Genomic DNA, 25977 nt, shown 5'->3' with positions numbered 1-25977 from the left:
CTCTGTGTATGATGATGAGTGGTTATATAGCCAAGCAGGCTTGTACCCAGTAAACCCAACTACTCTAAAATGGGTTGCGGCCCATTTTTTTAGCAGATGGAGGAGGTAGACAGGCTATAATGGAATGAGTTTTTTGGATAGAAAACTGAGAAAAGGAGAATGTGAATCTTCCTTAATTATGGTAATGCCCTTATATGCTTTAGCATGCGCCCACTAATTCCTGGTTGAATCCTTTATCCACAAATAATGAGTCCGTTGAATCTCAAAAATATCCTACAGGGAGAGACAGAGAGGCATGTAGGTGTTGATTAATCAGCTTCATCAACTCAATCAATGTAGATGTTGAAAATCTTCACAGGCTTTGCAACGGTAGGTTTATAGGGTCTTTCCTTTGGACAATAATATTTTGACATGCATGAGAGTTCTAGAGTTCTTTCCCTGCAACTTTCTGATTGTATCTGTCTTCCTGCTTTATTCTTTGGGTTTATCCCTCTCTGCTTATGTTCTGCTCCCCCTCGCACTGTGGGGTATTTTGCTATCCTGAGTACGCAAACACAAATTTGGATCTAGATGTACTCAACGGACAACGATTTATGTAGCCTGCAAACACACTGCCAAATGCACCCCTATGTATATGCATTTCTGGGTTGGGGTTGTAATTGATTTACCGATTGGGGTTGGGGTTGTATTTGTTCCTCCTAATCCTATCTTGATTGTAGTCTTTTGTATGGTACAAATTTACTTCCAAAAATAACTGCCTCCAAATTTCCAATAAATTGATTATTCTATACGAAAGTAAATAGGTCAAGGCCCAACCCAATTCCCCAGCTATTAAGGAAATAAAAAAATTTCCATTCTTGTTACATGTGCGGAAAACTTTTGTGCGTTATATGCCCAAAAAGCCAAGTAACCGGGGGTTGGTGGTACCAACAAGAGTTGGTTTGATTAATAATCGGTTGGATTAGATATATGTATATAAGTATATTCAAGGTTCGATTCCAACCATACAAACGTAATTCGCTATGGTATTTTCAAAAAACTGGGGGTTGGTGGTGGAGACCCAAAAGGCGATGGAAAGGTAAAATAAATAAGAGGTCCATCATTGGTAGTTTTTCCATGATTGGTTATTAATGACAAGGTAACAATTTTTTAAGGAGATCAAAGACCCTTTGAGAAAAAGACAGACGGGAACGACCGAAGAGAGCCAATAACAATCAACAAATCGGCTCCTGTAGTAGTGAGTAGTGACTATTACGTCCTCTTTAATTAAGTATATTGGCTTCTCCAAGTAGTCTGTCTATTTCATTATCGACAGTAATCCTCCAACTCTAATCGTCGTGAACGTCATGTACTTTTCTGTTTCAAATCTTTGTTTTCTTTTAATTTCTGTTTACTTGTTTAGATGTTATTAAATTGCAATGTGCTTTTCAAGATACCCAGTTCAACCCTTCCTCTATTTTTTGCCGTAAGTTTTAGTATTCGTTCTGTTATGAAACGTGTAGGTATGTTCGTGTTTGATTGCTTTTTTCTTCTTCTTTTTTTCCTGTTCAAGCGTTTCCTCTGTTTCTCACGTGATCTTGCTTGATGGGTCTCGTGACTTTTCCGGTTTCCCGCATGGTTTTTGTCTTTTTTTATGTGGAGAAGATTGAATTTGAACTTTAATTTTCTTTCTGCAGTTTTTATTTTGGATGGCTTTACTTGTGAATTTCTGTGTATTTATGTTAGATTCCGGTCTTTGGTGTTCGGTGGAATCGTGAGTTGATTACAGTTTGAAGTATCAGTATCCTTGATTACAGCATTGTATTGGAGGCTTTTCCTGTATGGTTTTGTAATATCTAGTCTCGTCAAGGTTAATCAGTGGCTCTGTCCTATTCTAGTTCTAGAATATTCCTTCTGCAGCTAGTAAATCAGTTGATGCTGGCAAATGTTTTTTCTCAGGTCTTTGATGAAGCTGCTACTATGTTGACTGTTATCTTTCTCTTACGGTTGCATATAAGTTCTCCTTCATAAGTAAACCAGCGAAACAAGTCTAATTTACATCTTTATTCTCTTATTACAGTGAAGTCATGATTAGATGGGAGGAGGAGATTCGCCTGTTTATTTGATATCTTCCTTTGTTTATATACATTTGTTCTTGTCGTGATATCAACATTTGTGTTAATGTGTGTTGTTTGCTGCAGAATTTAGATCATGGAGGCTCAAATTTCGGAACATGGACAGATAATTGAGGTGTGTGGAGATGTTTCAGCAATGGGAGCAAGCTCGGGTGGGAATAAGATATGTGGGGAAGCACCATGTGGATTCTCAGATGCCAAATCCAGCTCTAAAGATTCAAAAGAACGTTCGGCCTCCATGAGAAAACTTTTGATTGTAGTTGTGCTGTGTGTCGTCTTCATGAGCGTAGAAGTCGTTGGAGGAATCAAAGCAAACAGTCTTGCAATCTTGACAGATGCTGCTCACTTATTGTCAGATGTTGCAGCCATTGGGATATCCTTGTTTTCGCTTTGGGCATCAGGATGGGAGGCAACGCCTCGCCAATCTTATGGCTTCTTCCGGATTGAAATACTTGGTGCTCTTGTTTCTATCCAGTTGATTTGGCTTCTTACTGGAATCCTTGTTTATGAAGCCATTGCTAGACTAATCCATGATACTGGCGAAGTTCAGGGCTTTCTCATGTTTCTTGTTTCTGCATTTGGGTTAGTGGTTAATATTGTCATGGCACTTTTATTGGGTCATGATCATGGTCACAATCACGGCCATGGCCATGACCACGGACTTGGTGGGGATAACCATGGCCATAGGGATCATGGTCATAGCCATGAGGATCATCACCACCACGGACACGAAGCTGATCATAGTGAACCATTGCTTGGGACTAGTTCAGAGGGAGAAAAAAATTCAAACAATGGACCAAGGCAGAAGAAGCAGCGGAACATCAATGTACAAGGGGCTTATCTTCATGTACTTGGGGACTCCATTCAAAGCGTCGGGGTGATGATCGGCGGGGCGATTATATGGTATAAGCCGGAGTGGAAGGTCATTGATCTAATATGCACTCTCATATTCTCAGTCATAGTGTTGGGGACAACGATCAGGATGTTGCGGAACATCTTAGAGGTTTTGATGGAGAGCACCCCCAGAGAGATTGATGCCATCAAACTGGAGAAAGATCTGTACGATATGGATGAGGTTGTTGCCATCCATGAATTGCACATTTGGGCCATAACTGTTGGGAAAGTATTGTTGGCTTGTCATGTGAAAATAAAGCCTGAAGCTGATGCTGACATGGTGTTAGACAAGGTTGTTGACTACATTAGGAGAAAGTACAATATCAGTCATGTGACCATTCAAATTGAGCGCCAGTAGATCAGGGGTGAGAATTTCAGTGATTACTGTCGATGTATTTTCTTTATATTTTATATATCTAGCAGTCATTTTTTCTTTCTCTAGCTGTTCTTGTGTGCTTCTTGTCTTTCAAATCATCGTGGGATTTTGCGTCTCCTCGTTGTCGTCATCATCAACCGAGCCTTTATTCCAAAAAAGAACAATAAAATTATAAAAAGCATTTGTCCACCTTGTTTCTAGCATCAAAACTGAAGAACAAAAGGGGTAAACTCAAATGGAAAAAACAGCATTTGATGTGAATCAACAAAATTGGCGATACGTAAAATTCGAAAGTCACAAGGTTGTGAATTGCTAAAATCTAAAAGCATGATTGCCTAAAACAGAATCCAATGTGACAAAATCACTTTGAGAATTGATAGGGGTATTAGCAATGCAAGGATAATGTAAAACACAGAACCTCCTCTTCGATTTAAGGAACTCACCCAACATTTGACAAGTGCTCCAAATTTTAATGTGATGATGATTTAAATAGAGACTTGCTAATAATCCCAGTGGCTTCAATGTAGCGATCAACACACCTAGAGATGCAACTCCCTTCACTCCCGCTAAGACTTGACCCTGGTTTTGTGATACACTTGACAAAGCATTTCTCCCTTACAGTCTGCAATGATGAACAAATCCTCAGAAAACTTATGGTTTTTTACAGAATAGCATATTCAAATAAAAGAATTAATCCCATTTAAGATTTAAACAAGTAACAACTGCTTGTCGAAGGAAGTGAGTTTAGTGTAACAAGGTAAAAATCGCTAGACACCCAAAATAGTGATGCATCACTTAAATACTAGGTTCAATTGTCCCTCCAAGCAGCAGAATATAGTGAACATATAACTAACTCCAAGTCAAGATCAGGTCATCATAGACAACTTGAAGAAATTGACATGGAAAACCCCCAAAAGTCATCACTGGGAAAAGATTTTGGAACACGCAATTAAATCTCATCATTCATGAACTAAACATGAGACCTTCTTCAATCCACTAACCTTCAACATTTTCCTTGCCTCCGTGACACCATCCCAGATGTCATCTGAAGCATACAAGTTTGACAATAAAACATAAGGTGATGTAGTTACTGGCTGAAGTTTCAGAAGCTGTCTAGCCAAACGTTCACCCATGACAACATGTCCATGTACATGACATGCAGAAAGCAAGCTCCCTAGAATCACCACATCATGCCCGAAAGGAAATCTTTTCATATAATCTTCTAAAACACACAAATATTACTGCTACCATATGGACAATGTCTAAACAACACTAATGATTAATGAGCCAAATAAACTGCTCTCTGAAGATACCTTTTGAAACTTTCCTACCTTCATAATCACGCACACAAAAGCTAAATGTAGATCACCCCTAAAGATTCAACTATTTAAAAAACATTCGCACCATAGAAGCGCTGATTATTCATTTAAACAATATTACCTCTAGACGATGAAGGGAAAGAGTATGCCATTGTTTAATTCCTTGTTATCTATTAAGAAAACTTCAGTTTGACTAGTTACATCAACATAGAGAAAAAAAAATTCTTTGAATTCACACAAATTCTTTGCTACAATTTTCTGATAAGCACATGTAAGCCTAGCATGTTTATGCACTTATGGATGTATGGACCAACCAGCTCCCTAATGACGTCCAAAAGAGGAAAAAAGAATCTACAATCGCCCTATAATTCTAAAAGCCTCTAATTTTCAGAATCAAACATATAGACTGGCAATACAATATCAAATAAAAAACAGAGCAACCTCTTACTTCATACGCTATTTAATATTTCCAGCTCTAATTCGAAACCAACTATTCAAAATTGTGACAAACAATACACAGAACAGAAGAATTTACCAATAGAGCCCTAAAACCAGGCTTCATAAAGCATTACAGAAACGAAAAAAGAGTGGAGCAACGAACACTCCTCTATGCGCGTTTGTTTATTGCTACTAACATAAGAAATCAACCACACGGAGAAATTAAAATGCGGGAACTTGAGATGAATCATCATCAACGAGGAACGAAAAAGCAAGTGAGAAGGAAAGGCAACCTCGAGGAACTCCTGTGCGTAGGCTTGGGCAAGCTGACTCTTGAATTGGTCCATGAAATCGTCGGGTGACATTGACGATCCTGGTGCGCTCGAAGGTGACGAAAACGAGTCCATTGCTGCTACCTACCACTTGCTCCTCTCTACAACTCAATCTCTGTCTCAAAAACAACTTGGACAGGAAACCCTAGCTACAGTAGGCTGAGCTTACGAGTTACGACTGCGTATTTAATTTAGTTTTCTTGGGCCTCAGGCCAAATATTTAGGCCCAGTACTTTTTTGTTAGAGGATCCAATCATTCAGTCCTTTTTAGATTGGGCTTGGGCTTTATATTAAGCCCAAATTTGTTTTAAGTCCATGATAAAGAAAGATAGAAGCGACAAGATAGCCGCAAAACGGATGATGGCTCATGGGGCGGTGGGGTGTGCTTGGTGGTCCACCCGGGGCTGGGGGACTTCAAAAGAAAATGGTCCTTCTCCTACAAGGCCTACACCTAGCCCTAGACCTACCATGCAACGACAAGTTGTACTATTCACTTCTCTTTTACTTCTCAAATTTATATCACTTAAAATATATTTTATAAAAGTAAAAAAAAAAAGGGAAAATAGAAGCATCTTGTTAATTCTTTTGTCTCAAAAAAGTGCTGGGAAATTCCATGAAATGAATATTTATAAGTGAAAATTAATGAGCAAGTAGATGAGTGAGTGTGTGTGTATATATATATATTAATTTCACTTGCATGCAAAAGAGATTAAAATAGGAAGGGTTCATTATTAATGAGTCTTAAAAAGTGAGACAAGATACATGGTACACTTTCCCTATTGCCCATCCCTCTTGGCACATGAGCTCATTTTTAACACTTCTAGGTAGAGTTGCATATATAGGTCTAACCAACATGGCTAGCTACAGCAAGAGCACCAGCTATTGTTGGCAATTGAGGATTAAAAAGCCCAAAACACATTGTTAATTAAAAAAGCCAACTTCTTGTTTTATAATGAAATTGATTTTCCTAAAAGACAAATTGGACATTAATTACATAAAATGAACCACTCATGTAACATAAATAGTATAAAAATGTGTCAATGACAGTGATTACTGAGTAAAGACAACGAGATTCCTGAAGATGGTTACATAGGAATAATAGTTACATATATTATATGTAAATAAACAAAATATGTATCTTTTTTGGGTGTTAAATTAATGTACTCAATCATACCCTGCTCGCTTGAATAGCTTAATTAAGGCCCTACAAAGAGAAGTCTTTTTTAAATCGAAAATGATATCATTTAAGTTTATTCTTCCGAACATCCGACATGTGTTTAAATACATAAACTTTTTACCTAAAGACAGAGTATGTTGGGTCAAAATCCAACGCGCGGCCACAAGATTATTGCTACCGATGAGAATCAAATTCAACACCTATCCATAGCGTTCATATTAACCTAGGTGGGCACCACACAGGGTGGTCCCGCACCAATTAAATTAATATTAGACGAATCACATAAGTATAGAGAGGCAAAGTCCAAGTCAAAACCCTAGATGCCATTTTTAATGTTACGTGTTCATTGACAACTACTTTATTTTGATTTTTTGTAGCTTAAAAAAAAGTCCATAAAAGGGATAATATAACCCAAACAGCTGGCCTCCCCATTTCTTTTATGTGCAAAATTTTATTATTTTTTTTAAAAAAAAGAAATTTGTTTTTTCAATGATTAAAAATACCACCCCGAATGATGACAATGAGAAGCTCACATGACTACATGAGCCACAGCCCCACAACCAGGTATATTACTTGACCTCCCTACTACCTTATTATATTATTATACAAAAATATTTTTCTCTCTCTAGAAAAACAAAAAAGAATTTATATATTCGAAAGAAAAAAGAATAAAGGAAAGCAAAAATCGCCTAACTTGAGAAGCTTCCCGGGTGCCACCACCGGGCACCTGTAAGATTTCTACATTCAATCTCTCTCTCACTCTCTGTCTATATCTAGTTTTATATACAAACACTCTCATTTCAAGAGCACTCAAAGCAAGCAAGAAGAATTTGCAATCTTTTTTGAAAACGTTTATGGGGTGAGAGATATGGTATGTTTTGAGTCTTCCTCGTTAAAGAACCACCAAAAAAGAGAGGCACCGACCGCATCATTGTAATGAGAAGAAGTACTATACCCTCTTCCTCCACCTCCTCTTCTGGGTCTCTAATAAGAGATCTGATCAACCCTAGCTGGTTGAATTAGTTAGTGTTTGAGAGACCCCAATTAAAATGGAAGCAATCCCACTTTTTGTTTCTTTTAATCTCTATATATAGGAACATACCCAATCAAAGTATTGCTTTTTATGTGATTTTCTTTCTTTCTTTCTTTCTAGATCCAGTAACAAAATCATGGATTTTGTTGAAGAAGAAGAACAAATGGGTACTATTAGTAAAGGTAAGCTCATGATTCCTCCTAATTCCTTGTACCCCTCCTCCTCCTCCTCATCTCCTTCTTTCAATTCCCAAATGGGTTCTTGGTTAGCAAACAAGTATGACCCAGAAGAGGATCTTATCATGATGTCTCCACCCCAAACCTACTCCGTTGACATGCCTAATCTCATAGAGGTCTCACCACCACTACATCAACAACAACAAGAGGTAGTAGTGATTGAGAAGGAACACATGTTTGACAAAGTTGTGACTCCCAGCGATGTAGGGAAGTTAAATCGGCTAGTAATCCCCAAACAACACGCGGAGAAGTACTTCCCGCTCGATTCCACAACCAACGAGAAGGGGCTTTTGTTGAATTTCGAGGACCGGAACGGGAAGCCTTGGAGATTCAGGTACTCGTACTGGAATAGCAGCCAGAGCTACGTTATGACCAAAGGTTGGAGCCGCTTTGTCAAGGAGAAGAAGCTCGACCCCGGTGACATTGTCTCCTTCCACCGCGGTGTTGGCGAATTAGGTAAAGATCACTTGTACATCGACTGGCGACGCCGCCCTGATATACGAGAAACTCATCCCCACCACCACTCCAACTACCAAATCCCTCATTTTCGATCAATTCCTTGGAGTCCGTTGCTGATGCGCCCTCCTCCTCATCCTCATCAGCTGCTGCCACCTACTCCCCACCAGGACCACCACCACCACAACCACCTGTATCGAAATCAGTACTACTCCAGTGGTAGTGGTGGTGGTGGATATGGGTATAGTTACGGATATAGCCCTGGAGGGGTTTACATGAGATCTGGAGGAGTAGGAGGGACAGAAGCAGAGGGTGGAACGATGAGAATGCAATGGGGGGATCATGATCATCAGCACATGCATCATGTGGCGGAGCCAATGGTTTACGAGTCGGTACCGGTGGTCCAAGGGAAAGTGGCTGCCAAGAGGCTAAGGCTGTTTGGTGTTAACATGGATTGCCCGGTTTCGGAGACTACCACCAGCGACGAAGAGTCATGACATCTTGTCTTGTCATGGACTTCAATATCTCATGCTGCGGCGCCTCCAATGTCTACAACTCAGGTTCTACACTGGTACACCACTACAAGCACGCGGCCGCCGCCATGACTAGTTCTAATACTACTGGTCCTATTGAATTAATTTATCAACAAAGGGTGTGCATGCCTCTTCTGGTTCCTTCAATTTGGATATCTAGAGCTACCCCAAATGTGTATACTATCTTATAGCTTAAAATATTATATGTTACATATAGAAACAAGTTTGCGGTACCAATTGTGAGTGACTGGTATATGATTGAGTGATCTCTGAGGCAGCAATTGAAGTTTCTTTTGAATCCATCTGCTTTGTGTTTGTGTTTGTGTTTGTTTTATGGGTTGGTAGGTTGTTGTTGTTGTTGTTGTGGTCACTGCTTCGTTGGGCACGCCCCCTCCGCAGGTTTTGGCAGACTAATGTGTTCAGAAGCTTTGAAAAGGTCAGCATTTCTTTTCTTTCTCTCCTTAAACCCTCATTGACCCCTCTCTTGTTTATCTCAATTTTCTAGCATTAATTTATTCTTCCCCCCTATTTTGCTTGTGACAGTACTATACTTGAGAACTTCTATGCAAAATATATAAATTTGAAGCCTTCAAAGAATAGGATATGGAATTGCTTGCATTAGGGAAATTTGTCATGTAAGAATTAAGATGATATGATGATAGAAAAGTTCGCGATCTCTCGTATGTTAGATATAATTAATATTATTCATTAAAAATGATAGAAAGTTTTGGGTGAGAATATCAAAAACTCTTTCTTCGTGAAAATACTTTCTATCATATATATATGATACATTAATTGATTATCAAATAAATATTTGCCAGTCATTTTATATATTAGAAAAACCTTAATTTTTTTGTATAATTGATTCATTGGTGTTGCACTCAAATTTCTATAAAATTTATTTTTTACTCTTCAACCATGTGTAAGTAATTAAATAATTACAAATTACTTCTTCATTTCTCTGCGTCTTGAAAAAAGTGGACAATAATATATTGTATATTCCTTATTTCCCATTCTTAATCCAATTTCATATATGTTTGATTCCCATGATCAAGATTGTTTGCTAGAGAGAAATCTAATTCATAAATTTAAACTAACCCTAGATGTGAGAATAAAATTGCAGAAGCTATAGTTATGTGGAGAAAATTCAGTACCTAATTAGTTGACTCCATTGAAAGGAGTATTAATTTTTAAGAAAGTCTGATGTGCCATGTGTGATGTTTTTGAATATGATGAATTTTTTGTACCTTCCTGATGAATTTCTTGTAAGAATGATGAAAAAATTTTCTCCAAAGATAGTGAAAGATGTTGTATATATAAATAATAAGGTTTGCTCTATATAATATATATATTCGTGCACTCGAAATTAAGATACTAGATGTTTAATTTAATGTCTATATAGATTTTTTTTCTTTGGTAAAATATGATGGCTTTTGTTGATTTTGGTTGATCATCTTCCTAATTTTTCTGTTGCAAATGTTAACTATTCTTGTTATTTGTATACCAATCAAGGCCCTTAATCGTTGCCATTTGTAAACTATGACTGAAGCTTGATCAAGATCAATAATATTTAGCGCAGGAATTTGTATGTCTTTTTTAATTATATGTGCTACTGCTACATGCATGAACTGTAGTCTTATCAACGCCTTTTCTAGCCAAGCAGTCCGCCACTCCATTTGCCTCCCCCCAAACGTGCTCATAGGTCGTAGAAGATAGAAAAGGAGCAAAGCAGGTTGTTATGCCATTGAATTCCTGGTCTAATCTCCAAGGAATGGGGGGACTCTTTAGAGAGCCAAGTGATAGCATTAAGGGAGTAAGACTCTACAATAAGATTATCCCTCTCCCTACCCTTATATGAAGAAATTCGAAGAGCCATTCAAATAGTTTTAAGTTCAGCAGAGGTGGAGTCCGAGTTACCAGCTGAACCTGAGAATATGCAGATGAAATTGCCGACTGTCCCTCAAAACACCGCCTATACCTGCTCTCTCCTCGAGCAGACCCGTCTATATTCCATTTGAAGAACCCTATGGGAGAAGGTTCCCAAATGCAGCAAGGTCTAGGAGTCTCGGAGAGTCTTGATTTGAACTTCAAACCTTCACTGGAATTCATAAGCTCCAGTCCCGTATAGGGGAGGTCAATATGTGTTGATAGCCTTAAGCCATAACCCATACCTAATGGAGACTAGGTAGAGATCACATTATCCCACTAACTTGTTTAGAATCGAAAACGAGCTTGTTTCTTCCTGTTCAGATTGTCCAAATAGAGGCAGTGAACATGATAAGCCAAACTTTCTGTTGAGAATTTCCTGAGGCATAGGTAAGCCATTCATCAAACAGAGAAGCCACTGAGCTGAGTAGCCAGCAGTAGGCACCCTACCAGCTAAAGATTGTGTACCAAATACAGCTGGGGCCTGCACAATGAAGGAAGATAAGAATTGAATTGATTGTAATCCTGTTGGAGTTGAATAGTCTTCTCTATATTTCCTGATCATAAGAGATTAATTTCACGTCAGTCTCCATTAGATTACATTGAAAAATTAGTAGAGCATGAAAATGTCGGTCGTTAATTAGATTTAATATGATGTGTATACTTCTTGTTTCTTTTGGACGACATCATACAAGTTTACTCTTTAGACACGGGTTTAAATTCGGACAGTTAGACCCGCGAGCACAGAAATTTTCTTCCTAACAACAGAGTAAGTTGAATCAAAACTTAGGCGTGATCACATCCTCTAGTAGTGTATAAATTTTGTGGTAATTAAATTAGAGCATCCACAATAGCTCTTGTATACTAATCCTACTCTATCCTATTTTACAGGATGAAACGTCAAAAATTTCAACAGAAGCAGCCACAACAGTCCCTCTATATTACAGGAGCGTGCCCACTTTTTTCCCATGATGCTACAGCGCTCCGCTAAAGGTAGAGGAGCACGGTAGCTCTTGTAAGTAATTTTTTAATATTAAACTCTTTGACAGACAGTTTTTAATATTAAATGATAGGAGTAGTTCCCGAACCGTATTCTATCCAATTTTTTTACTTTTATTTGACCTAAATTTATTTAATTATAAACAACATTTATTGTTTTATATTTGTATTTTCTATTCAACATAAACCTTAAAACAATAAGTTTCTTTCTAACAAAAAAATAAATTTATTGATAATTAAGTGTAAACAACATTGCATTTTCACAATTTTTTATATTAAAATAATAAGAGCATATGATATTGTGAAATATATATCTAATATTTTTAATATTTAAAAAATAAAATATCTTGTGAAATATATATTTACTATTTTTATCTTTATTTTATATATTATTTTGTTAAAAAAATGATATTGTTAAAAATATATTTGTTATTGTATAATGTAATAGATAAAAATTAAGCATAAAAGATTTTAAAATTGATTGGAGACATGAATATTTTAAGTTATATAGGATGGTTTAGAGGAGCTGTCGTAAAGTACTGTTGAATCATGATTCTGTAAAACTGTAAAATGACTCATTTTACTGTATTTTAGTGAATCTATTAAGAGGAGCTATTGTGGGTGCTCTTAATGTTCCATTTGCATATCTAAATTAGTTAACCATGTTAATTCCATTCCGAAACATATACATGAACATTAATTTTGTGAGAAAGTTAAACCAATTAGATTAAATATTCATACAATAAAAGCATGTTAGGTCTTCTGCATGCTCGTGGAAAATTCGTATAAACCTTCACATCCATCACCACCAACCATTAATCCACAAGAGTTGAAAAACATACATGGCATGTATGTGTATATATATACAAGTTCACGAGTACTAAGAAGACAAGAGTTGTTGATAATGATCACATCTTACAGTTAGTGTGATCAGTGGTTATGAACCTTCCTTTGGATAAAGTAAGCAGATTTTGTTGACCTTGTGACTGGTAGAGAAAAAAAGAGACTAATTTCCTCGTGTGGTAGATTGATCAATTAATAGTTGTTGGGTTGTCATCCTTTACGTACAAAGACAAAGCCATTGCAATAATATATATACTAATTAATTAATTGCTACTAACTAGACAATCTCATTATTCTCATGCATATATATATATACATACATACATACATATTAACACATCATTCCACACAGGCAATGTAACGCACAAATATACAGATATATATAGAGAGAGAGTTAGAGATTAGGCCGCACACATACTGTCACAATATATAGAATCTAGAATCTATAGTCTTGCAGCGCAATATATATTCAGCCGGAAAGAGACCTATCAATCAATAATATACAAACAGATCGACTAAAGTCATCAGCAGACAACTGTAACGATATCTTTTGTGAAATCCCATATCTATTCCCAAAACCCCATGAACTTCATTGTAATTGTAATTAGAAAACTGTTCCCTTTCTCTCTCTGGTCCATATTTTTAGCCAACATGTCTTGCCTTTTCGACAATTCACATGTCGAAGTTTAAACCCGTTCGACGAAATGTCTCAATGAAATCCCATATGTGGTGTTCTCTAATAAACCCACATCTTAGTGTATTAATTCTTTTTTTTTTATTCTATCTTGATGTGGACAAATAGCTACTAGTTTGATTCCATCTTGATGTGTATTAATGTTAATTATTCATGCACGTGATCATGTATTAAAAAAAGACAAACACATGAAAATGAACCAAACAAGACCACGTACAACTCCATAACCCTAACTAGAAAATTTAATTAGTCCCCACCCTAGAAAGGTTCATATATATATATATATAGATATATAGATGTTTTAGGGTTAATTATTAGGCATAATCAATGATGGTGATAAAAGGAAAGTATGTTTGTGACTTTGTGTTTGTGTGTTCATTCACAGGTAGAGGACGCGTGCAATATCTCTAATACTTGCATGGACCACGTTTGATATTTCTTCTCTCTCTCTCTCTCTAGTTTAATTTTTCTAATGCATGCACCAAATCCCCGTGATACCCTTCTCTCTCCATCACTCACTATCTGTCCAATTTTTCTTTGGCTCTATTAGTACAAATTCTCGTAATTCATTACTTTATTTTGTAGTCTAGTTTTGTTTTGGTAACTCATGGCAAACAAGAGAGAGAGAGAGAGAGGAGTAATAGCTAGTGTGGCACACGCTTACAAGTTAAAAGAAGACCGATCGACGGCTGTGATTTGATTAAACGGTACATATGTTACGTGTAGTTTACTTTTATTTTTACAATGATGAAACTTTCATGCAGAAAGAAGTGAAAAAAAGCAGAAAAGATGAAAGAATAGGCAACAACAATAAAAGAAACAATAGAAGAAGAAGAAGTTTGCAGTAGTAGAACTGTAGAAGAAGATAAGGAGAAGAAGAAAAGTGATAAAGTTGAATAGATAAAAAAAAAATACAGCTTAGACACTTAAATTGCAATGAATAATGATGACTGCAGAGATTTAACAATGACAGTGCAAAAGGGGGGCAGCAGATCCCAAAAATCTACTGCAACTATATATATATATATATATATATAGTTGTGACAGTTACAGGTCATGGGCTGCCATAACACAACACACATATAGGCTGTATCAACATTTTATGTAAAGTACTCTAATTGATGGTTCTATTTTCTGTGTATATTAATTGTATCATGTGATGTAATGTAACTCAATAAATGTGAGAAGAAGAAGAAGAAGAAGAAAGTGATTCTTGCTTGGTAGGGTAGGTATATATATTATTGTGACTGCAAAAATTATCAGAAACCCACCACCTGGATTTTTGTCACATAGCCTTTGGCTCTCCCTTATTCAATGCTGAGCCTACCCTGGTTTTTGCTAAGGATCAATCAAATCCCAATTCCCACACTCATCAGTAGTTGCCCATTCCTCTTGCCTTACACATGCCGTCTTTCCCTTTCTTTCTGTCTTTCTACCCCATTGTTTGTCTTCTCTCCAGATAAATTTTCACTCTCATTTTTTTTTGTTAAGTTCATCACATCTCGATAGGTTTAAATTTTGTGAATTATCGAAAATCCCAACTGATTCGAAGCGTGGTTAACAAAGAAGAAATTTGAAACGACGACAACTTCTACAATATCAATCATCCAAGAATTGAAAAAAGTAGGTTAGAAAAAATTCCTGATTTGGTTAAAAGTCGGCAAAAGCTGCTCCATCAAAAGAAATTACAACCTTAAATAGTGAAACAAAACCTTAAGCGAACCCTATTTAATAGAAAGGGAATAAACATGAAAATAGGAAATTCTCAAACTTGTGAAAAATAATAAAAATATATGGAAAAAGGATAAAATAGGGCAAAGCGACCGAAAATACATCAAAACATCTGTTTTTTAGATCAAAAAATGCGTACAACAACATTGTGTTAACCCCAAACTTTGGGGCTTATGGGTCCAAAACCAACAACTGAGTCCAAAGATATGGCCATTGTAGCGAACATTGTCAAATAACCTTTTTTGCGATCCACTGAATAGCGGTCTGGTCTGGCTGCTCATTTGGCAAGAGTTAGTGGGTATGGACCAGAAGCCGAGTAGTAGATATGGACCAATGCTTTTGAGCATTCACATATGGAATCCAGTGTGGTCACTCAACATAATATAGGTTTCTTTCCTTTTCCTTTCTTTTGTTGTTAATAGGGCAGTTTTTACATAAGTAGAAAACAAATTTTGAATGCCAAGCAGAATATGTGGGGTTGCCAAATTGGCCAAAGCTAGAAAGGTCCCCCCACTCTATATCACTATGACTAGTCACTTTTGTCCTTCTTGTTGTGGGCGAATGGGCTACATGCCCTGTCCTTGTACTTCCCAACTGGGCTACTCAACCCCTAATCAGCCTCGTGATGTTTCGAGTGGTACCACTCTCTCCTACACTCAATGATGCTCTAGCTACCCTTGTTCCTAATATTACCTACTATAAGTATTAACCCCCGCCAACAACCCCTTAATCGAGGTGATTAAGACTTAAGACATACTCGATTTGATTGTATCCAAGTTTGATTCCCATGCCCCGCTTACTTACCAAGTATTAACCCCCACCCAAAGAGAGCAATTCACTCTGAAGCCCATAAGCCGCAGTTTGGAGATATGGGCCAGGCTTCATTAACACTTCAACAACAGTGGTATTTAATCGGGCTCGGCCATCAATCAACATAGGCCCACTCATTCAACGACAAGCGCCCAATAACAGCCCAAACACATTACCGAGTAAACTGTCAAGTGTCAAGTGCAGAACTAGTTTAACTCAGGCGGCATTATACTTTGATCTCCAACAAGGAAAGGGACAATTTTGAAAGACAAATACAAGCTATACATATAATCTCCTTATGATATTTCCATTATTAATACAACATGGGAACAGGGATACACAGAGGGAGAAACAGGCCGAGTTTCGGCATGTTACAGGATATCCACTTAACCTATCCAATATATATATATATATATATGCATGCATGGATATGCAAATACAATCTACACTAGACCCTGCTATCTGATGAGATAACGCAATCCGTCATCTACCATACATCCATAACCCAAAAGAAATCATAGAAATAACTACCACCAAGAAAATACTGCCACTGTAGACTCTCGAGGAACTTCGGCCATGGAATATGGGGGATGGTGCCTTCATATATGAAGGAGACTCTATTTGCTGCCTCCCACAATAATCATCATACTGGCTCGCCCTTGACCTCAGTTTTCCAGACAATTCGTCAGCGGTTTCCTTGTAGCTGCTTTTGATTTTGCGCAGCTGGGTCTCATTTTCTGACTGGAGGGTCGAGCCAGGCTCTGCAGTGGCCTGCAGAACGAAATTTTCGCGAAAATCTCAGTGAGTGGCGACTGAATCAATTTAGTTTCAATATTTTGACCACTAAAACCTTACCTCTGTGAGCACTGACCGCACACCATCTTCGTCTTCTCCACAGCTTGCATTTCCAATCTTGCCATTGTCAACTGTCTCAGGTGAAGAATAATTTGTCTTTGACTGTACCCTTCTTGAAGGGTCCCTATGAGTAATAGAGTTTTCTGAAATTTGCCGGTGTCGAAGCCCGCGAGTCCTAATTTTGATTCTTGTATCACCAACATCAGTAGTTTTCCCATCCACGGACTTCTCAGGCATGGCAGTCTGTTTGGCAGTTTCACTGGCCTGCAGGACATAATATAGATAACTTAGTGGGATATCCAGTTAACAACGCAAAGTAGATTGAATCGTTCACCTCGCAATTGCCAATTGACCCAAGTGAATTTTCCATCTGTAGACGAATTCTCCTAGGAGCAGTTCCCTGAGTCCCAAAATTGTTTGGATTAGGTTGCTGCTGAGGCTGGCGGTTTCTGATTTTGATTCCAGTTCCACTAGCATTACTGCCATACTCCAGAGGATTGTTTGGCCTAATTGATCCATCCAGATTGTTGCATCTATCATAGAATGAACCCATGGCGGAATACGTAGATGAAGAATATTGCCCGACATAAATATTCTCTAGGTTACCCACGTCACTTCTACTTTCCTTGCCAAGGAACGGCCAAGATACAGAAGCTGGAATCTGGAGCAATTCCTTGCTATCTAAAACCTCATTATAGCTCCTGGGTGCCCCCATCCCTGGATCATGCTGGTGAAAACAAGAGGGGGAATACAGAAACATAGTAAGTCAATGCAACAGACTTGAACTTATCCACACAAAAAAAATCTCAGAGTTAAAAGTGCACTAAAACTAAAGATAATTCATCTCACGCACCAGTAATCATAATATGAATATTTATTCATTAATTAAGAACATTAACTAAGCAAGAACCAAAATCCGCACAGGGTGACAAAAAAGCTACTGCAAGGCTACTCTTTTTTTTTTTTACCTGTAAGCTGGACATTTCTGTGTTGGTGTGGCCGTAAATATCATTGCCCTTATTATATGAATATTCAGGTGGTATGGTCTCCAAGACACATGCATGACCAGGCAACTGAGTACCACCATTAACAACTGAGTTCTTCCTACTTGTTGACTCTTCACCAGAACACTCATCATTGTTAGTAAAGATGCCATCAAATAAATCACTGAAGGATACATCTTCTTCACAAGTACCATTCTGAAATTGCAACCCATTGTGATCATGGCCAAAATCACTGGCATAGGGCAAATCCATGTAGGGCGGTGCCAACTCTGCTAGAATTTGCGACTGCATGGGGGAAAAAACTTTGCAATCAATTTGGTCATACATGGGATTGTACATATCTGAGTTTTCATGGAGCGGCGTATATTCCTGAAGTCAAAAGAAATTGTGATCTCCCGTCAACATCAATTATTCATAACTGCAAACTAGTTTATATTAAAACAGACAAAGAGGAGAAAAAAAACTCCTCACATTCATTGGAGTCATAACTGTTAGATGATCTTCACTGTCAGAAGTCATATGACTATTGGAGCGGCTCTGAACAGGTAGTAGAGCGTTAGGAGCCTTGTTGTTCGACTGCTCAAACTGCTTCTCTGTTCCTTTTGTCTCCTTTCCTTCCTGCATTGAGGATGTTTCTGCTTCTTGAACAAGATCCGATGATGTGTCGTCAGGTGAGGATTTGCTTGTAGTAGGAGATGATCCACTATGCTCCACCTCATCATACTTTTGACCCTCAATTTTCTCCTCAGGCTTTCGGAACAATCGACAGAGAACAAAGGCACTCTGTCCCCATTTCAAATAATAACAAAGTTAAGTAATAATATATTGATGATGCAACCGAAAGAGACTCTAAATTCTTTAGACAATGATCACATAGTGAAAATAAAATAGTTAGCAAAATGGAGAATGGGTTTATGGGGAGAAAGAGACCTGGCCGACAGCGGTTCCATCTAGCTCCTTCAGGGTGGGCCGATACTCGTGCATGATCCAATGGGTACGCTGACCTTTGGGGGCACGACCTCTGTAGAAAACCAAAGTCTTCTTCATCCCAATCAGGCTTTGATTAGGTCTCCGAGACTTGATAGTGCGGTCCTTCCCGGTAGCCTTCCAGTAGCCAGCATCAGTAGCCCTGTTTGAACGGTGCCCATTCGGATACTTCCGGTCTCGTGGGCAGAAGAAGAACCACTCCGGATCCTCCGTCTTTATCACCGAAAGCCCTAACCCCCAAAATTCAACAAATCATTTTCGCACCCAAATATACTACTCGGCCTATCACTTTAACAAGATAAATTATTGAACTGGAAAAATTAAACAAGGAATCTTAAAATCTTTTCTAGATGTGCATAGAGAAATAATTCGAAAGGCATAAAGGGAATTACTTGTCAATTAACGAATCGAAGATCCAGAAACCAGAATCAGCAAAAAGATAAAATAAAAATTGAAGCTTGAAGGAGAAAGTACGAACCAGGTAAGTCCCAGGGCTCCCATTTGCAGACATCAACTTCAGGTATGACCTCGACCTCGGAATCACGACCGTTGATCTTGAGCCTCAGATAGTGGTTTATGAGCTCCTCGTCAGTCGGCCTGAATCGGAACCCTAGAGGAAGTCTATCCGTGGACAACACTGCCATCTTATTTCTTCTTCTTCTACTTCTGTAACAAACCCTAATTTAAACGACCCAAGACAAAGAAAACCTCAGTGGGTAACTGGGTATGGGTTAGCTGACTGTTTGTCCGACTCTGTCTCGTCTGGTAGCGAAGCTTCACATCCGGTCACCCCTAACTTTCAGAGGCTTTGAACTCGCACGTGTGGCTTGACCTCCAACTACTCGTCTCTACGACTCTGGCTCTTTTTTGGGTGATCAAAATCCAATCACACTTCTCTGACGCGGAGGACTGTAATTGGAAGTGGTGTGTATGACTTCACATTTACCATTTACCCCCTGAGATTTTTATTGGTACGAGCACTAGCCGCCCAAAGTGTCGTCTTCCTTAGTTGCGGTTCCTTCTTCACCAAGCCAAATACAGTGCTGCTTTTTCTTTTTTTTTTTGTGCTTTTACGACCGTCGCTTTTTGACTCACGTGCATTCAGTAGCAAAATCTCCTTTTTATGGATTTTTAGCAGTAAAAATCCGTTTTGACAGTAGATTAAAAGGAAAGCTCGTCTCTCGCAAGAAGAGACGCCATAGATCGCTCAACAAAACAGTCGAAGCAAGTAAAATATGAATTATTTCCTAAAGCTCGAAGAAGCTTTTTAGCTCCATAACCATAAAGACGCGGTCACAAATTTTGAATGGCTATGGCCTTCTTTCTTGCTGTTAGGCCTGTCGATGTGCCCACAAAGAACCACAGAAAATCCGGCAGCAAAATGATAAAAATGCCATGGCCTCTCTCGAGTTTAAAAAAGGCCCCCCTCTTGTCACGTTCTGGCTGGTTTTTTGTTTCCATCTCAAGGAAAACAATGATCTTGTCCCAACATGTTCTAACCCACAATGTTTCCATTTATGGTATAGTCAGAGCAGAAGCCAAAAATGCTAAGAAACCATGTTTTTTGTCTGACTATCACAAATGTTGAGATGGGTGAAATCGTGGCCCCACTTATCTCACATTATGAAATCACATATGCATCTATCGCAACATTTGAAATGGTTGGGATAAAAAAACATTGGAATCCATAAGACTGCTGGAACAAAGCTATCGTAAACAACAAAGAGAAATAAGAGAGCGCCACATAGCAATTCCCTTTTATATTGAGATATATATATGTCAAAAAAAATGTTTCCAACCCTAAAATGGTACATCACAATGGATTGTGACCACGAAATGCTGCAGTAAAAGGACAAATAATATCAACATTTTCAGGCAGTATACAGAAGAGGTTACCAATGACCCTTTGGTGACACTGCTCTTCTTCTTATACTTACAAACCAGGATGATACCCAAGATTCACATCTGTTTCTACTATTCTCCTCATTCTCCATTCATGGCAGAATTCCATGGTCAATCGAAGTGCAGTTACAAGTCCAAGTACCACAATGACCCCTGCATGAGGTTTAAGAAGTGTGGATGTCATTCAATACTCATTATGGGATAAATGGCAATCGGTGAATTGACAGGGAATATGAAATTGAGAGAGTGTTCGTACCAACTATAATATTCACAGGCAGTGCAGACACTCCAAGAGTAACGGATATGAAAACGTCCAAAAGGAGACCACCAACAAGTATTGAGAGAGCAACCCAAAGAGGACTACAGCAACCCTGTTACAGAAATGCTTGGATGAGAAATCACAGCAATGGATTATTTTCGGACAGAGGAATCACAGCAAAAGAAACGTATTTACAATATGTGGAAACTAGGAAACAAGGCATGGGCCCTTACTCGTTCACGATCTGGTGATCTGAAGTTTGTATCAATCCCCCACACCCAGTAATTTGACTGCTCCACAAAACACACATGATGTGAAAAATTCAGGTATGCATCCATATACCACAAACATACAATTAGGTTAAGTTAATTAAAAAGATTCTCAGCATTCAGCACCATTTACAGTTTCTACTTTGAACAAATGCACTGCTGAAAATAGTGATACTTCTTGTTATCAGAAGAAAAGAATCTAGTTTCAAGCATAATGGGAAATATTGTAAAAAATCTGAGTCCAACAAGATCACCAGTACATGCTCTGCCATAGGATGTGCACTGATATGAGATGTGAGCTCTGTAAACCTCACACATATATTATCAGCACCTATAAGATCATATCAAATGCAAACAGCACATTTTGACCAAAAATTAAAGTGATGCCCTTGAATGTTCATATGAAATTGCAGAATTCAGAGTCAGATTACATACAACTTGCTGGGGCTCTGGAGGTGGCACGTTCACCGTCACATTTCTGCAAAGAAGGGGCAACTTAAATTTGGATTTTTTGAGAACTGAGTCAACTTTAAATCATCATTCATCAATGAGTTTTCTGAACAACTTACTGGCATATCTCACATTTGTTTGATCCTCTTGTGCGGAACCAGGTATCTATGCATGATCGGTGGGCTTTTGCAAGACCACCTCGACATTTGCATCCAAGATCAATTAAAGCTTCTTCCTTCTCCTGCTGACAAACTCTGGAAAAATATTTCATTCATCGTATAAGATTCTGATTCTCTTCTAAGAAAACAACAAAAGACTGGGACTTCATTTGTCTTTTGAAAAACGAACTTGAGTTGTACGAGAATATCTGAAAGAAGACCCTGCTCATTGGTTTTCTTCTTCTTAGATAGTGGAGCTGATACCACAGCTCAATTATTTGATAACCGAGCACTTATAGGGTGATTGAAAGAATGGCATCTTGTAATTTCATCAAACCATAAAAAACCTCCAAAGTAACACTCCATCATTATATTAGGTGCTCCACATTCAAGGTAAACTGGGTACGCTTGGAGTTAAACAAGTTAAGATAGATACAATCACATTTTAATGAGCATTTTTATTGTTGTTGGTTGAGATAACTGCATATGTTAGTAGTTTATAGCATAAGTTCGAATGTGCATACGCGGCAAGATACCTTCTTCCATCTTAAATTCTTCATGATAAGCTATTACCAAAAGTCGAGTATCAGTCTGAAGTTTGCCAAACATCAATTACGCAGACCAACTGAAGCTAAAGCAGATATGGGGGAGCAATCAATGTGAATATGAATTGAAACGTGCATACCTGCATTGCTCGTGAGAGCTTGAATTTCTTGATAAGTAACTCTTCTTGGGAGAAGCCACACAGGGTAATTGGTCCTTATCAGACTCCACAGTATTTAGAGGCTTCCCCACAAATTCCTGAGTGGTCCGAGATTCCCCATCAGAAATCACAATGGTGATTAACCCTGGATTGTGCTCATTGATTGAATCCTCCAATGAGGCACAATTAGCATCCTCTACCGGCAACACACTGGTATGCTCCTGCTTCTCCAGGTCAATGTCCTGGTCTGGTCCCGGCAGGGGAACACCACCACAGTCCACGGCTGCAGCATCAGCATCAGAGCCATCTTTCCGCATCTGGGTATAATTTTACACCGCTTAAATCTCTTTAAACCCTAGAAAACAACTCTTCTCTAAAAGCATAAAAGTACTAAACTTTATCTATGAACTCCACACCTTCATGAGCTATGAATCAAACTGATACTACAAAATCAACAGAAACCCTATAAGAGTTTCGATCCATTGAAATCAAATTCTTAGTCTAACAAATAAGCAAGCAACACTTTCCGGTGCACAAACCATAAAGAACCCAAAAGATTTTGTAAAAGAAAGCAAATATTTGCAAAGAAAGGTAACTGAAATCGCTCTAAAGGAAACAAATTCGAAACAAGAAACTGTTTTTTTCTGAAATCTATGACTATGAAGCAGAGCTCGACGGCTCGTGAACGTGAAGAATAGAAGAATTTGGATTTATTTTAATAGTAATTAAATTATTTTCTAGATATAATCCAACCGAAGAGCCAACCACAAATGAACAAACCACAAGTCTTTGGTGACGTTTCATTCTCAAAAATAAGGCCCTGTATTAATTAATAAATAGTGAGTTTATTTTGGTTGACTAAATAAAAACGATTTTTTTTTTGTTTTTCTTAGTCTCAATGACTTTGTCGGCACCCATTTCTTCCTTCAATAGTTATAGGGGAAATGCAAGGATAATGTTACCGTGCACAAAGTTTACAAAATCAAAACAATGGCTAAAAGTTAAGAAAGGGCGAAGCTTCGACAGATCACAGATGGGTTCTGCTTTTGAACAGAGTACTGCCCTTTCCTTTGGTCAGCGGGGTGGATTCTGTTCAGGGTCAACCACTTCAGTATGAACAAACTTGAGGACGATGAAGATGACTGGTAATACTCAAACAACCTGAGAAGGAAAAGGGACGGTCTTGATTTCTTAAAGGCTGGTTCGTGTTGGAAGAAAAGATGTGTGATGTATGCATTCAAGGTTTTGTTGTTGGATGAATATGAGGTTCCGCAATTCGTTTAAAAATTTATAGAGTTAATTTGAATTTAATGATTTGAGATGTGTGTCATATTATATGACATTTTTATTTTTTAATTTTTAAAATTTCTCTGATTTTTTTTCTTTATTTATGAAGGGTAGAATTTAGAAAATTGTGAAGTGTCGAAATAGAATTTAGGAAATTGTAGAATTTAGGGAATTGCTAATTCTGAAATATGACTAACAAAATTGGGAGAGTTTGGGGTGGGCTTAATATTTTACGGGCCTCCTTGTGGGCCGTTTTGAACCCACCCAACGACCTTTTCAGTTTTCAGGCCTGTAGGGTTTGCTTAGAGACATTGATTAAATAGAGAAGCGAAGCGCTCCTAGCGGGTTAAATCAAGCGGCGGGAGTAGTAAGAATTCTGTGTTTTGTGAGAGTAAGCAGCCGCCGCCATGAAGACGATACTTTCGTCGGAGACGATGGACATCCCGGAAGGGGTGAAGATCAAGGTGAACGCGAAGGTGATAGAGGTGGAGGGACCGAGGGGCAAGCTGGTTCGCAACTTTAAGCACCTCAACCTGGATTTCCAGCTCATCACCGACGAGGAAGGAAAGAGGAAACTCAAAATTGACGCCTGGTTTGGTTCTCGCAAGACCAGTGCTGCAATCCGCACCGCCCTCAGCCACGTTGAGAACCTCATTACTGGCGTCACCAAGGGATACCGCTACAAGATGCGTTTTGTCTACGCTCATTTTCCCATCAACGCCTCCATCGCCAACTCTAACAAATCCATCGAGATCCGCAATTTCCTTGGAGAGAAGAAGGTAATAAAAATATAATAATGCAATACCATTGAATACTCATTTCGGTTCTGCGTGAGTTTTAGTTTTAGAGATGATTTTCAACATGCTAAATGGAAATTTTTGTTATTTGTGTTCATGATACTATGGGTAGGGGAGGACTTCTCACTTATCTATGCCCTCTAATCGTCTTAGTGTTTAACTGCTTGAACCGTTTAGGTTTAACTTTGGAATGGATTTGTGAATGTTTGAAGGTCAAATGGCTATGGTTAATAAGTTAAGGTTGTCATAAAACATATGATGATCATTCTGAAGTTATGGTCCTGTATGATAATATTTTTTGGAAACAAGGTTGACTGAGAAATTCTCAATATAATATAAATCGAAAGATATAATTTTACCATGTTACAGTTGTGGATAAACTCATGAAGCATGTCGCAGTATAGAGAGGTGAATTTAATTTTGTTTAATTAATTTGAATTTATGTTTGATTTAGTTTTTGTGAGTTAAATGTCATTTTATATTGCACTGTAAGCTCTATAGATAAATGCGGATGGTCTAGATGCTGCTTGTTGACTGATTTGGATTGTTTTATTATGCTTGGATAATCAGGTACGTAAGGTGGATATGCTTGAGGGTGTGTCAGTTGTTAGGTCTGAGAAGATCAAGGATGAGCTTATATTGGATGGGAATGATATTGAGCTTGTCTCACGATCAGCTGCCCTGATAAACCAGGTAATTTTCTTTCGTTTGTTTATGAGTTTGTGCCAGTGGTAATGGGAGGGATTTCAAGGACCAGCTGTAAAACTCAGAGGTCTTGCATTCGACCCCTGGCCCAACCAGGGTTTGACTGACGCTAGTGGCTTGCATGTGTTGCTATTATTTTTGGTTTTCGCTTCCTAAAGAAAACGTTTGTTTGTGTCAATGACACATTTAGATATGTTTTTGGCATGACTGAACTTTACAAGTACCCTTTACATTGCGTATGTGTTGTTAACTTGTTATCATCATGGTTTTGTGTCCTGATTGTTGTGCTTAATTTTTTTGTCAGAAATGCCATGTGAAGAACAAAGATATCAGAAAATTCCTTGATGGTATCTACGTCAGTGAGAGGGGCAAGATAGCTGAAGAGGAATGATTAGTTATAATCAAGGGGAGATTATATCTTTGTGGAAGTTCAATTTTCCTTTTTATTTTTTCCCATTTTGATTTTATAGCGGAAGTATGAGAATGTTTTCTTGCTTGTCTGGGATTTTTGTAGTAGGAAATATTCGATATTTACCTGTACCATTTTGTTGGCAGTAATTTTGTCCCCTCTCATTGGTTCCTCGTTTTAAGCTACTTGTTGTTTTTGGTATTGTTCACTTGTAACATTTAGTATGGTTTAGTAAGTTCATAGAAAAATGAATGTTCTCAGTTTTCGAACATGTTTTCTTT

General features: G+C 38.1%; 6 protein-coding genes across 9 annotated transcripts; 3 read left to right on the top strand and 3 right to left on the bottom strand.

The window, feature by feature from the left end:
- The first annotated feature begins 1091 nt into the window (after nucleotides 1-1091).
- On the top strand, nucleotides 1092-3449 carry LOC120015965 (metal tolerance protein 1-like). Of its 4 annotated transcripts, none has more exons than XM_038868495.1 (2): nucleotides 1092-1237; nucleotides 2181-3449. In XM_038868495.1, the coding sequence occupies exon 2, from the start codon at nucleotides 2191-2193 to the stop codon at nucleotides 3364-3366; it is 1176 nt and encodes a 391-aa protein (XP_038724423.1). In that variant the 5' UTR covers nucleotides 1092-1237; nucleotides 2181-2190; the 3' UTR covers nucleotides 3367-3449. The 4 variants fall into 4 exon arrangements, with proteins under 4 accessions (XP_038724423.1, XP_038724424.1, XP_038724425.1 ...); XM_038868496.1 differs by having other exon boundaries at nucleotides 1185-1314; XM_038868497.1 differs by lacking the exon at nucleotides 1092-1237 and adding an exon at nucleotides 1882-1938.
- Nucleotides 3450-3634: 185 nt separating this feature from the next.
- On the bottom strand, nucleotides 3635-5637 carry LOC120015967 (mitochondrial import inner membrane translocase subunit Tim13-like). The gene is made up of 2 exons (XM_038868499.1): nucleotides 5435-5637; nucleotides 3635-4006 (listed from the first exon to the last, which is right to left on the bottom strand). The coding sequence occupies exons 1-2, from the start codon at nucleotides 5546-5548 to the stop codon at nucleotides 3854-3856; spliced, it is 267 nt and encodes an 88-aa protein (XP_038724427.1). The 5' UTR covers nucleotides 5549-5637; the 3' UTR covers nucleotides 3635-3853.
- Nucleotides 5638-7372: 1735 nt separating this feature from the next.
- On the top strand, nucleotides 7373-9218 carry LOC120017058 (B3 domain-containing transcription factor NGA1-like). Its single transcript, XM_038870118.1, has one exon. It carries the CDS (start codon nucleotides 7820-7822, stop codon nucleotides 8870-8872), a length of 1053 nt encoding a protein of 350 aa, XP_038726046.1. The 5' UTR covers nucleotides 7373-7819; the 3' UTR covers nucleotides 8873-9218.
- Nucleotides 9219-16170: 6952 nt separating this feature from the next.
- Nucleotides 16171-19665, bottom strand: LOC120016609 (protein NTM1-like 9). The gene is made up of 7 exons (XM_038869455.1): nucleotides 19236-19665; nucleotides 18701-18987; nucleotides 18242-18553; nucleotides 17735-18139; nucleotides 17101-17493; nucleotides 16767-17030; nucleotides 16171-16682 (listed from the first exon to the last, which is right to left on the bottom strand). The coding sequence occupies exons 1-7, from the start codon at nucleotides 19399-19401 to the stop codon at nucleotides 16395-16397; spliced, it is 2115 nt and encodes a 704-aa protein (XP_038725383.1). The 5' UTR covers nucleotides 19402-19665; the 3' UTR covers nucleotides 16171-16394.
- An 822-nt stretch (nucleotides 19666-20487) lies between these two features.
- LOC120016610 (E3 ubiquitin-protein ligase MARCHF2-like) lies at nucleotides 20488-23259 on the bottom strand. The gene is made up of 7 exons (XM_038869456.1): nucleotides 22915-23259; nucleotides 22481-22815; nucleotides 21757-21891; nucleotides 21623-21665; nucleotides 21152-21208; nucleotides 20916-21030; nucleotides 20488-20812 (listed from the first exon to the last, which is right to left on the bottom strand). Exons 1-7 carry the CDS (start codon nucleotides 22918-22920, stop codon nucleotides 20691-20693), a joined length of 813 nt encoding a protein of 270 aa, XP_038725384.1. The 5' UTR covers nucleotides 22921-23259; the 3' UTR covers nucleotides 20488-20690.
- An 867-nt stretch (nucleotides 23260-24126) lies between these two features.
- On the top strand, nucleotides 24127-25967 carry LOC120016162 (60S ribosomal protein L9). The gene is made up of 3 exons (XM_038868797.1): nucleotides 24127-24564; nucleotides 25153-25275; nucleotides 25592-25967. Exons 1-3 carry the CDS (start codon nucleotides 24193-24195, stop codon nucleotides 25676-25678), a joined length of 582 nt encoding a protein of 193 aa, XP_038724725.1. The 5' UTR covers nucleotides 24127-24192; the 3' UTR covers nucleotides 25679-25967.
- Nucleotides 25968-25977: the final 10 nt, after the last annotated feature.

This window comes from Tripterygium wilfordii, chromosome 15 (genome assembly GCF_013401445.1).
Source record: "Tripterygium wilfordii isolate XIE 37 chromosome 15, ASM1340144v1, whole genome shotgun sequence".
Classification (NCBI taxonomy): Eukaryota; Viridiplantae; Streptophyta; class Magnoliopsida; order Celastrales; family Celastraceae; genus Tripterygium; species Tripterygium wilfordii.
Note: the sequence above shows the minus strand (reverse complement) of the source record. Positions and strands in the feature narration are given on the sequence as shown.

Excerpts from the sequence above, each read along its gene's own strand:
- LOC120015965 (XM_038868495.1), top strand. The coding sequence starts at position 2,191 with ATGGAGGCTCAAATTTCGGAACATGGACAGATAATTGAGGTGTGTGGA.
- LOC120015967 (XM_038868499.1), bottom strand. The coding sequence starts at position 5,548 with ATGGACTCGTTTTCGTCACCTTCGAGCGCACCAGGATCGTCAATGTCA. Across the intron at positions 4,007-5,434 it reads ACGCACAGGAGTTCCTCGAG|ACTGTAAGGGAGAAATGCTT; the intron begins GTTGCCTTTCCT and ends TCATCATTGCAG.
- LOC120017058 (XM_038870118.1), top strand. The coding sequence starts at position 7,820 with ATGGATTTTGTTGAAGAAGAAGAACAAATGGGTACTATTAGTAAAGGT.
- LOC120016609 (XM_038869455.1), bottom strand. The coding sequence starts at position 19,401 with ATGGCAGTGTTGTCCACGGATAGACTTCCTCTAGGGTTCCGATTCAGG. Across the intron at positions 18,554-18,700 it reads ATGGAACCGCTGTCGGCCAG|AGTGCCTTTGTTCTCTGTCG; the intron begins GTCTCTTTCTCC and ends AAATGGGGACAG. Across the intron at positions 17,494-17,734 it reads CAGAAATGTCCAGCTTACAG|CATGATCCAGGGATGGGGGC; the intron begins GTAAAAAAAAAA and ends TGTTTTCACCAG.
- LOC120016610 (XM_038869456.1), bottom strand. Across the intron at positions 21,892-22,480 it reads AGCTCTCACGAGCAATGCAG|AGTTTGTCAGCAGGAGAAGG; the intron begins GTATGCACGTTT and ends ATATTTTTCCAG. Across the intron at positions 21,031-21,151 it reads GATCACCAGATCGTGAACGA|GGTTGCTGTAGTCCTCTTTG; the intron begins GTAAGGGCCCAT and ends TTTCTGTAACAG.
- LOC120016162 (XM_038868797.1), top strand. The coding sequence starts at position 24,193 with ATGAAGACGATACTTTCGTCGGAGACGATGGACATCCCGGAAGGGGTG. Across the intron at positions 24,565-25,152 it reads ATTTCCTTGGAGAGAAGAAG|GTACGTAAGGTGGATATGCT; the intron begins GTAATAAAAATA and ends TTGGATAATCAG. Across the intron at positions 25,276-25,591 it reads CAGCTGCCCTGATAAACCAG|AAATGCCATGTGAAGAACAA; the intron begins GTAATTTTCTTT and ends TTTTTTTGTCAG.